Below are 12,215 nucleotides of genomic sequence, written 5' to 3'. Positions count from 1 at the left end.
ATGCAGGCAATTTTCCCCCCTCAGAATATTCTAAGCGAGAGCTGGCTTCTAAAAGTCAAGGAGAAGGAGTTGATTTTTGTGGTCATACTAAATTTTGTTTTTTGTTTTTTAATATTTTATTTATTTATTCAGGAGAGACACACAGAGAGATGTAGAGACATAGGCAGAGGGAGAAGCAGGCTCCGTGCAGGGAGCTTGACGTGGGACTCAATCCCGGGTCTCCAGGATCACTCCCTGGGCTGAAGGCAGCACTAAACCGCTGAGCCACCCAAAATTTACCCCTAAATTTTGTTTTACACAAAAGATCAGGCATGTGAAATTGTTAAAGTGAAAGCTTTTAGGCTCATAAACCCAGATATATTTATTACTAATTTGCAATAGCTTTTTACATAAATTGATTACATGAAGAATTGAATAACTTTTAATAACAAAATAAGTGACAATAAAAACCTCCCGACAATGCAAACAAGGCATCTTTCTATCAGGATTATGGGACCTAGAAGTGAAGTGACATGCTCTGCCCACATTTTGGAATAGGGAAGGAATATTCTGGATGATAGATTAGGAAGGAATAGAAACGCAAACTGCCATGTCACTATATTACGTGGAATAGTGTTGCAAAATCATGAGATTTCTCTTTCTCTTTCTCATACTCTTTCTTAAACACTAACACCAACACGAACTTGTAGACCAACGTATTTTGGGAAATGAAAAATATTGTTTTCCAGTACTCTTCCAACCCAGGAGGAGATTGAAAGTCTTCCTGCCTTCCCTCGGGAAAAACTGACTCTGCGCCTCTTGTTGGGAAGTGGGGCCTTTGGAGAAGTGTATGAAGGGACAGCAGTAGACATCTTAGGAGCTGGAACTGGAGAAACCAAGGTAGCAGTGAAGGTAAATCTTTTAATTCCTTGACATACTGCATCAGTACATTTATGTGAATTTATGCAGATAAAACTGTAATAAAACACAAGTGATCTTAGTTGAAAAGAGAACTGAAGGTGGGAGTCCATGCACGACAACAGAAATTACAATTTTTTTCCTCCTTTTGTTATATAAGCTCTGTAATTCATAGTTATCTCTGAGGTTACTAATTAGCTAAGATTCCACAGGCAGTTTGTCCCTTCGAATATACTAGAAGACGAACGGGGTTGTAAAGCACATTCTCCATGTCTTAGGTGCCAGGGCACATAGGTGACTCTGCCATCGCAGTACAAAAGCAGCCCTAGTCGATATGTAAACTAAGGAGTGTGGTTATGTTCTAGTAAAACTTGATTTTATGAAAATTGAAATTTGAATTTCATGTAATTTTCCTGTGCTAAGAAGAAATATCCTTTTTTCGACCTTTTTCCAGCCATTTGAAAGTGTGATGTGTCAATTATATCTCCGTAAAGCTTGCAAAAGTACAGAATTAAGACTGAACAACTATTTTCAGATCTCAAGCTGCACAGAAATAGGTGACAGGCTGGAATTAGTCTACAAACTATAGTTTGCTGGGCAGCCTGGGTGGCTCAGCGGTTTAGCACCCCCAGGGCCTGATCCTGGAGACCCAGGATCGAGTCCCATGTCTGACTCCCTGCGTGGAGCCTGCTTCTTCCTCTGCCTGTGTCTCTGCCTTTGTGTGTGTCTCTCATGAATAGATAAATAAAATTCTAAAAAAACCCCAACCAAACAAACAAACTATAGTTTGCTGACCCCTGTACTACAGTTATTCACATGATATATTTAATGCAGTTTTGAGGAAGTGCTGAGTATACTCTCATATTTGTGTAAAACCTTTTGATCGGGGGATGATGAATCTTTTATCTAACTGGGCAATATCCTGACCACTGCTTGTTAGGAATTTGTTGCTTCGAGAGAGGGCTATACAACCAGAAAGGTTGGCAAAAGCCTCTCCATTGCCAAATGATATAATCTAAGAGTAGTTTAAATTACTCTAGCCTCAACTGGTGTATAAACAAGTGTTTATTTTCTTCACACAACAAGAGGGCTGCTGGTTCTGGTACAGTATGGTGTTAGGTCACAGCCAGGATACCTGAAATTCTCTTGACTTTGTACGCGTGTGTTGCCTCATGATCCCCAGATGGCTGCTGAAGATCAGGCATTACGACTTCATTCAGGTTAGGGCAAGGGGTAAGGATGATGTTAGACGCATATGTTCAAAAAAGTGAAAGTTTTCCACAAGCTTCTCTCCCTTTCAACAGTTTTCCCCTTTTACTCACTGACCAAAATCGAATCAGGTGACCACCCCTATTTGTAAGGGAAGCTGGAGAATTACAAAACACAATTTACATGATTCATTTAGACCAATTGTCTGGGACCGAGCATCTTGCCTCTAAGAAGCGAATTAGGGTATTATTAGCAGGCGGAAACAGGTATCCAGCAGAAAACTGTGAAAATTAAGAAACTGGTTTGGGGGGGATCCCTGGATGGCTCAGTGGTTTAGCGCCTGCCTTAGGCCCGGGGTGTGATCCTGGAGTCCCGGGATCGAGTCCCACGTCGGACTCCCTGCATGGAGCCTGCTTCTCCCTCTGCCTGTGTCTCTGCTTCTCTCTCTCTCTCTCTCTGTATGTCTCTCAAGAATAAATAAATAAAATCTTTTTAAAAAAAGAAACTGGTTTAGGTACCAAAATTGTCCTTTTAAAAATTTCTCCATTTTGGAGGGAATTTGTGTAAATGTTATTAGACCCCTTATCTATCAGACTTTCCCACGTGAACACTAATTATTACACAGGCTAACTTTTGACTGAGTTTACAGAGCACACGCACATGTATGATCTATTTCCAGCTTTCAGGGTGAATGTTACAAAACAAAACAAAGATTGTCTCCTTTGACCCACTGAGCTCACAGAAAGGTCTGCTATACTGATTCCTGACTTATTTTTATGTTGTCTAGACTTTGAAGAAGGGCTCCACAGACCAGGAGAAGATTGAGTTCCTGAAGGAGGCACATCTGATGAGGTATTGGGGTAGCTCTGGCCTAATTGTCCCATCCCTTGGTATGGGTGGAAAGCTTTTACCATCCGATGGGTAAATTTTTAATGTTCGAAATGACCTGACATAATAGATCATGACCCAAATAGGCATGGGTGAAGTTGAGACATAAATATGTCTGTAGTGATAAGTGTTCTATAGAAACCAGTCTTCCAAAAAAAAAAAAAAAAAGAAAAATTAAAAGAAACCAGTCTTCCCCTGGGCAGTCCTCAGGCAAAAGTTCTTCTTTTCTTATACCTTCAGTAGGAAGGGTGTTTTGCAAGTGACTTCTGAAGCTGTTCAGCTTTAAACATCCTTAGGTTCTTCTGAATGTGTGATAGTGGGTCAAGTAGAGTAAGGGAGAGCTCGAAGTACAAGAATGTCAATGAAAATATCCTTGGTCTTAGTAACTCGTCTTCAAGGTTAGAATCAGTGGTTGGTCATGAAAACTGCTCTGAGGCTTCTTAAAGGGAGGGCCTGAGGCCAGGGTCCATGGGGGCCCAGCTGTGGCTTTGGATCATTAGATCGGGGATACTTGCTTTGATGTCTTGAGAAAATGGTTGAAGCCAAACCCGTGTGTCTGAATTATTTCTCCAACAGATCTTAAGAGAATAATATTTCATATTTATGATGACTGAAAATGTAATGCTTTCAAATCTTTTGAAGGATGGTAGTTAAAATTACATTCTTCACCACTACAGGACATACTTCATATGAATGTTTCTTTTCAAGATGACCTATTCTAGCCATATGCGCTGGCCACTAGGGGTTGCCGTATCATCTGTCTAAGGCAAGCACATGGACCAGTACTTGGAAAAGGAGACTCTCATATATTAGAGAAAAACAGAAAAAACAAACAAACAAACAAACAAACCCAAAACCCCAAACAGGAGTTTTGAAGGAAACGGTAGATAAAGAACTGCTCTTCCCAAAGGCCTTCAGCCAGGGCTCCTGTCGCTGTCATGACATCCTCCTGTCTCTTTCCACCTTGTAGCAAGTTCAACCATCCCAACATTCTGAAGCAGCTTGGAGTTTGTCTGCTGAACGAACCCCAGTACATTATCCTGGAACTGATGGAAGGAGGAGACCTTCTTACCTATTTGCGTAAAGCCCGGATGACGACGGTAGGAAATGGGGTCCCAGTTTTGGTTTTGTAATGCAAATGCCCTATAATTTCCAGCTAAGTTTCTCTAAATTCAGTAGGCTGCCATTTGCGCTAATGGTAGAACCTTGGAAGACTTCTGTGCAAGACTTGTATTTCCTTCAGTTGGAATAGGACAATTAGAATCCTGAGCTAACTTCTGGTATTTTCTGGTTATTTTTTTTGGCTGTTTTTACTATTCAGTGAGGGGAAAATAGGTACCTCACTTCCAAAAATCATATTTTCTGGAAAGCAGAGATTGTTTGGCATTGGAAAGTCACATCTTTCTTGGCACTTAATCTATGTCTGTCTGTCTGTCCCAAACTGATATTCGCAAGTCCTTATATTTTTATTGAGTACCCTATGTCCCTACCTGCTTGGCATATCCGTTTGGATTTTCCTAGGCATCTCAAACTTGTGTTGGCCAGAAGTCTTGATCTCATACCTCTCCCTCCATGCCATCCATCTGGTTCTTTGCTTTTTCTTCAGGATGCAGTACACCATCTTGTCTTCTCTGGTCTTCTCAGTGCTTACCTTTAGCTGCTCTGAGGGGGGCACAGTGTAGACCCTGCAAAGACTGTGGCATCAGAGCCAGATGTGACAGCCCCTGTGGGAACCTACTGTATATCTCAGATGAGAAACACATGAGACAAGACACTCAAATTTAAATCTGTAGATTTTTAAATAATTGGTTTTCATTTCTATCAAAGTACACTTCTATGGCTAAAACGCTGAAATACAGAACCAGGTTTACAGTGAAAGATCATTTTCTCCCCACCCCATGCCAGGCATCGACATGTTTCTTCTGGTATTTATCTCCATGCTCCTACGTACTCTGTTCATACCGCTGCACGTTGATTTTTTGAAAAATCTTGGGGGAAATCTCCTGACTACCTACTATGAGAGGTGAGGCTTTGACTCTCTGAGACTTACTCAGTACCAGCCCTAAACCCACCGACTCTACACGTGGATGACTTCATTCCCCTGTCCTCTGACAGTAGTTATCACAATTTTCAGATAAATCAACATTGCAGATTTGCATTACTGTGACTGTTACTTGCAGCTGAGTTACTCAAATGCTGGGATTATGTTTTTTTTTTCTTGGACAAGAATAATAAATGCCTCTTTTGTTTTCCCCTTTTGCTTCATTTTCTATATACCTAAACTCTTTGACAGAATTGTAGCACTTCTATCACTGTGGTTAGATAGATCGGATGATCCAGCACCTAACAGGGTTTTTTTCTTGGACACTCCTCCCCAGGAGCCAATATAAGCGCTTGTCTTCTGGGCTCTCCGCAGAGCTGTTGTCCTAGGCACTCCCCTCACATTTGCCCCACTAATTTCCTTGCTGGACCTTAGTTTCCTCTATTCCATGACTTCTTTGTTCTGTTTCAGAAGAGAGAAAACATGAGAAAGCATGCATGTGAGGCAAAAATCTCCTTTTCTCCCTCTTTTTGAGAAAATATTCTTTTTCCTTCCTTCACACTTGATGAACAATTTGGCTGGATTCTAGGCTGAAAACCCCTTTGTTCCCTCATTTGTACAGTTGCCTTTAAGAAGTATTATGCCATTCTGATTCTTGGACTTAGGATCAGTGACCTGCTTTTTGCCCCTCCTCTCGGGAAAATTTTAGGAACTTCTTATCTTTGGTACTTTTTACCAATCTGGACGCTCAGCCTGGAAAATCACCCCCTTCAGCTCTGGGATTTTTTAATATTATTTTTTAATAAATAAAATTCTTTGTTCCCTCTATTTCCTTGTTCTCCAAAGTCTACTCATTGGATAATGGACTGCTTTGTTTTATCCTTTTGTTCTATTAGCTGTTTTCTCCTATTTTCCAATTCTGTTTGTGCTGTCAATTGTGGTAGATGCCTGTAACTTTTTAAACGGCATTTACAAATTTATTTTTCCACAGACTCATTCTTCTATTTTGATCACTTCTTAAAACAGTGTTGTGCTGTTTTTTTTTTTTTTTTTTTAATACGGGCAAACTCTAATCTTTCCTAGGACACTAATTATAGTTTTTTTTAAAGTATTAATTTGCTTCCTGCATTGTCCTGATTTCCTTTATCTGCTTTGTTCTGGGATCTGTTTGTAATGTGAGAAGCTTTTCTCAAACGTTTGGTGACTTGTGGCTGATCTTCCTATTTAACAGTGAGGCCTGAGAAGCTGACTGGAACCTGTGCCTCTGTGGCAGCTTCCTTGTGGTTGTCATGTGGGACCTGCTTTTTCACTGGAGGGGGGTCCCCTAATACTCTGATGACAGTACCTGGGTGTTTTCCCTGGAACACCCCACTTTCATCAGAGAAGAATCTGTGGGTCTCCTGCTTGGGTAAATGCCTCAGCCTCAGTTCAGGGAGGTGAGAGGGGAGGAGGGTGCAGGTCCAAACTCTTGAGTACATAGGCTCTCATTTAATTTTCCTCTCCATTTTCTGCACGATGTCTTAGTGTGATTGATTTATTTGAACTTGAAGTTGTTCTGGTTCAGTGTGTGTGTGTGTGTGTGTGTGTGTGCCTGTGCTCTGCAGTGGAAAGCCTCCTGCTGTGGTGGGAGGACCTAGGATCCAGTTAGCTCCTAAAATAAACTTCCAAACATTCCTCTTGCTTCCAGGCTTACCTCTCACCCCTGCATTCAGAGATGCCTGCAACCTACAACTGCAGAGCCCTTAGGGGGTTTTATAGTGAAATACAGCCTAGTTCTTGCCTTTCCTCCCCAGGCAGCCGCACTGTCTCTCAGCTCTGCTGAATGACCACTCCTCCATGTGCTTCGCTTCCCCAAAATGTTTCATGCACTAAATTTATTTTCCTAATGTATATGTCCTCATGAGATCATGAACATTTCCTTTTTTAAAAAGGTTTTATTGATTTGTGAGACACACACACACACACAGAGGCAGAGACACAGGCAGAGGGAGAAGCAGGCTCCCTGTGGGGAGCCCCATGTGGGACTTGATCTCAGGACCCTGGAATCCAGACCTGAGCCAAAGGCAGATGCTCAATCACTGAGCCACCCAGGCGCCCCTAAACATTTCCCCTATATTGTCAGTTCAGGAAGGTTTGGGGAGAGAGTGAGACTAAAAATGTACACACTCAGTCCTCCATCCTTAACAAGAATGTTTATCTGTAGATTGTGTTTTGTTTGTTCTGGGGTAGAGGGGATGAAATGAAAAAAATATGGGTCTGCTCTTTCCAAATTATTCCTAGTTAGTCGGGATCCTGGTGGTTATACTGATTGGTTCTCAAGTGTTCTTTCCTGAACAGGGCAGCTTCCATGCCTCACCGCCCTCATTCCAGCCAGTCGGCAGGACGCCTTTAGGTGCTGTGTGTAGGAACACCAAGGGCTCTACGTACCCACCATCCTGGGGAGCCAGCTGTTTCTCCACAGGGAGTGCTCAGAGGCAACATTCCAGAGAGGCCACATGCATCCTCCTCCCTATCCCTGCTCTGGGACTGCAGTGCTGGGTCCAACACAGAAGGATAGACTGCAACTAGCCCCATAAACCTTAGTCCAGTCTTCTATTTTCAGGAACGCAGTTTCTGCATCAGTATAATGGAATATGGAATTGAAAATACTCCTAGGCTCTTTTTAGCTTTGAAATCCTAAGATTATATTAAGAAAGAAGAAGGTAAAAGACAAAACCCAAACCCAACCTACCAAAATAGTATAAATACATAGCTAGATACAATCAATTCAGCAATTTTTTGGCTGCATGTTTAGTTTTACAATCTAGTATAATATTATTCATACATAATATGTAATATTATATCTACACTACTACATAATAGTGAAGGATGTGGCTCCTGCTTTCAAGGACCTTGCCACATGGTAGGGAGGTAAGTCATGTATAAATAACTCATTTAAGGTAGAAATTCAGAGGGTATATTGGAGTGCAGTAGAGAATATACTGTGGAAGCACAGAGGAGAGAGTGATGATTTCCAACTGAGGAGACCTGGAAGACCGGGGAGGTCTTTCGTTTGAGACATAACTAAAAGAGGGGATAGAACAGTCTTTTTTTTTTATTGGAGTTCAATTTACCAAAATATAGCATAACACCCAGTGCTCATCCCATCAAGTGCCCCCCTCAGTGCCCATCACCAGTCACCCCCACCTCCCGCCCACCTCCCTTTCCACCACCCTTTGTTCGTTTCCCAGAGTTAGGAGTCTCTCATGTATAGAACAGTCTTTGAAGCAACACCTTCCCACATGAAAAGCTATGACCAGGAACAGTCCTAGGTGGAGGTTCATTATGTCTGGGGTTGGGGGTGCTTGGCAAGAGATGACAGGTGACAGCCCAGGGCAGCAGCATCTGGAGTCAAAGAGCCCCAACATGGGGTGATGAGGTATCCCAACAAGTTGTCACAGGGGCTATGAGGAGCAAGTGGCAGTTAGAGACCTAGGCAGCATTCAAATCTGTCCGCAGGGAACATGATGCTAGCCACCAGCCAGAAGTTCAGAAGCAAGATTCTAACTGAGGAGCATCTTCAGAGGAGTGGGCTTTTCCAAGAGCAAAGCAGGATTCCACTCACAGAGGACCCAATAGACCGGTCAGGACACCCAGCAGGGACTTAGACACAGGCCCTGAGTACTGTACCCATGGTGTCTGATGTCTGCCGGACCTGAACAGTGCTGCGGGGGATTGATTCTTGGGAGTAACATCAAGCCTCGCTATGGGGCTGCGGTGTGGTTGAGCGGGACCATGGTGATGTTGAGTCTGAGAACATGAGGAATCTTCCTAGTCTGGTGACAAAACAGGAGCTTGTTGGGGGAGGCAGGGGGAGGAGCACTTAAGAGCACTCGTCTATGAGAGATTGAGGAATTTCAAGGTTGGGAGTCACTGGAGATGCTCAGTGAAGGATGTGAATGGAAATCAAGGATAAGAAGAGCATTCCAGAATGGTAGCAGAAATAAAGAGAGGTGGCTGCAGCCTGGGGCCTCCTCGGAGGCTGTGCTTAGGAATCTGTCATAGACTCCACAGGCAGTAGGTCGCAGCGAAGCAGGCCTATTAAAGCACGAGAGGCTGGAGACAAGTTTGGGATGCGTCAGATGGGCATGATAGAGGCCTGACCCAGAGTAATTTCAGGAAAATGGCAAGGGAAAGACAAACTATGAATGTAACCTCAGGGAAGGGACTGAATTTTTTCCATATGGTACCAATAAAAACTTCCACTGGCTTTTTAAATGTAGAAATCACTGCAGCCAGGACAGGCTCAGCTATATATGCATGCTGGCTCTCATGGAGGAGAGGAGTAATCTGTGGCCTTGAAATAGAGCACTGCTAACAAGTTACATGGGGGCTTATCTGAGGAACAAGCCCATTGTCATGACTGACATTCCAGCGCGACATTGGGCCAGTCATTAAACTTGCACTGATTAAATTATCATTAGTACTCCTATGACAGCAGCTACTATTTATTAAGTGCCTGTTATATACCAGCCAGGTTCCATACCTTATTTCAGATCCTATAGGGCCAGTGTTATTATTCCCTTTTTACATATGAGAAAGGTGCTTAGTGAATTAAGCAATGCGAGCAAGTTCACATCACTAGTAAGTAGCAGAACTAGGCTTCAGATCTTGGTCTGTCTGACCTGACACCCTGAGATCTTTCTGAGGAAGATCCTATATGGCCTCTGCCTACTAAAAATAGTCTTATTTATGTATAGTTCAGTTGAAAGTCTGTAAATCTAGTTCTTTTCCTCCTTGTTTGAATTCTTGTAACCATAACTAAAAATACCTTTAGGGGTGTCTGGGTGACTAGGTCAGTTAAGTTTCTGCCTTTGGCTCAGGTTGTGATCCCAGGGTGCTGGGATTGTTTCCATGTTGGGTTCCCTGCTCAGTGGGGAGCCCGTTTCTCCCTCTCCCTCTGCCTCTCCCCACCTCCTGCTCGTGCTCTTTCATTCTCTCTCTCTCCACCTCAAATAAATAAATAAAATCTAAAAAAAAAAGTACCTTTAAAACATCATGAATATGTTTTGTACAAACTGGAAAAGTACCTGTAACTTTTTTTCTTTTTTTTTTTTTGATTGTAACTTTTCTTTCATTTCTTACAGTTTCATGGTCCTTTACTCACCTTGGTTGACCTTGTAGATCTGTGCGTAGATATTTCAAAAGGCTGTGTCTACTTGGAGCAGATGCACTTCATTCACAGGTATGGTGATATTCTAATGCTAGTTCTTAAGGACGTCAGCACAGTAATTGCCTGTGGTTTGGGTAAAACATACAGGATAATCGAGTATTTCTATTACTTCAAAATAGCAAAAGTTTTTGTAAAAAGTCTCTCTCCTCTAAAGACCTCCTAGGGTTACTTGTCTGATCTCTGGAACTTTATTATTAGCATTATTAAATATAGCTTCTGTCATAGGGATCTAGCAGCTCGGAATTGCCTTGTCTCTGTGAAAGACTATACCAGTCCATCACGGGTAGTGAAGATCGGGGACTTCGGACTCGCGAGGGACATCTATAAAAATGATTACTATAGAAAGACAGGGGAAGGCCTCCTCCCCGTTCGGTGGATGGCTCCAGAAAGTTTGATGGATGGAATCTTCACTACTCAATCTGATGTGTGGTGAGTTTAACAGGACACAGAGAAATTCGGGCAGAACCAGCTAACATCAGAGCCAGAAGGGAACATTAAAGGTCATCTAAACTTGTGGGACCATTCCCGGCTCTTGGTATTTTTGCCCCTTACCCTAATCAGTTTTGATCCATTATCTTATGAGTATATGTGAAATAGATACATTTACTTCAAGTGTTCTATCACTTCCCCAAAGTGTAGCGGCCGTGACTAGTAGGAATTGGCACATATGAATCCATGTCCAAGAAAGTGTCCCAATGCCTACTCTTTTGGGATGGGTGGTCATTATTTTATAGGTGGAGTTTAAATCACGGATATCAAAAACATTATGACACCAGGGATGTTTCGATATATCTTTATTTTTTTAATATTTTATTTATCTCTTTATTGTTAGAATAGGACCACTCTGTTTGCTTGTTGACACCAAATTTTGATCAGAGCTTCTAAAAACTGTGAAGATTTGTTCAATAACTTTTAAGCTGCACTGGCCCCCAACAAAACCGGTGACAAGATAAAATTGGGCCTCAGTGTTACCAGTTCACATTCATGCCTTTCCTCTCCTCGTTTACTGGCACTCAAAGTCGAGGGGGTGGGGAGGGGAAGGTGCAGTGCCTTCTTACCCCTACATTAGTCTGCATGTTGATGCTATGAAAGCCTTAAGGAGATCTGTGGTGCAGTTGCAGCTGGGGAAGAGGAATAAAGTGTGTGTGTGTGTGTGTCTGTGTGTGTGTGTGTGTGCATGCTCCCACTAAGCCTTCCTATCACCTTTGAAGTGTTGCTAGTAGGCAGTTGCTTTTTCTACTTCTTCTTGAGGTCAATTTGCTTTTAAGTCTCCCATTTGCCTTTTATGGGCCCAATAATGCCAATCACAAAGTAGACCCCAATAGCCCCAGGAATATTTATGTTGGACAAACTACTCTAAACATGATGTTTGTAATAAGCATAATCAAAGTGAACTCTTAACATCCTTAGGTCTTTCGGAATTCTGATTTGGGAGATTTTAACTCTTGGCCATCAGCCTTATCCGACTCATTCCAACCTTGATGTTTTAAACTATGTGCAAACAGGAGGGAGACTGGAGCCACCGAAAAATTGTCCTGATGATTTGTAAGTTAATTTTGCTAATAGAAGCACCTAAAATCCAAAAACATGTCTTCATGCAATGTTATGCTTCACTGGCATGGTATTTTAAAATGAAAACTGAAATTTATGGATTTGTGTTGTGTATAAAATGTAACTTGATTGTAACATTTAGTTTTCTTTTTTTAAAAAAAGATTTTATTTATTTATTCATGAGAGACAGAGAAAGAGAGAGGCAGAGACATAGGCAGAGAGAGAGCCCCATGTGAGACTCAATCCCAGGACCCCAGGACCTAAGCTCAACCACTGAGCTACCCAGGCATCCCTGTAACATTTAATTTTCTAAATACATGATTGTCTCTTTTTACATACACATGATATTTCATTTCAGAAACATGATTGAGAAGAGTAGAATATTTTCATACTCTTGATAGATGAATTCTAATAAAT

The 12,215-nt window shown here is 42.0% G+C and overlaps 1 protein-coding gene across 2 annotated transcripts in view; it reads left to right on the top strand.

The window, feature by feature from the left end:
• Window positions 1-12,215, top strand: part of ROS1 (ROS proto-oncogene 1, receptor tyrosine kinase) — a 119,765-nt gene that overhangs the window by 89,632 nt on the left and 17,918 nt on the right. For both annotated transcript variants that reach the window (XM_055309559.1, XM_055309560.1), the window contains 6 exons: window positions 729-891; window positions 2,894-2,958; window positions 3,965-4,094; window positions 10,162-10,259; window positions 10,473-10,676; window positions 11,658-11,792. In XM_055309559.1, the coding sequence (XP_055165534.1) occupies window positions 729-891; window positions 2,894-2,958; window positions 3,965-4,094; window positions 10,162-10,259; window positions 10,473-10,676; window positions 11,658-11,792 (795 nt within the window). The remainder of the gene's footprint in view (window positions 1-728; window positions 892-2,893; window positions 2,959-3,964; window positions 4,095-10,161; window positions 10,260-10,472; window positions 10,677-11,657; window positions 11,793-12,215) is intronic.

This window comes from Nyctereutes procyonoides, unplaced genomic scaffold, assembly GCF_905146905.1.
Source record: "Nyctereutes procyonoides isolate TBG_1078 unplaced genomic scaffold, NYPRO_anot_genome, whole genome shotgun sequence".
Lineage (NCBI taxonomy): Eukaryota > Metazoa > Chordata > Mammalia > Carnivora > Canidae > Nyctereutes > Nyctereutes procyonoides.
Note: the sequence above shows the minus strand (reverse complement) of the source record. Positions and strands in the feature narration are given on the sequence as shown.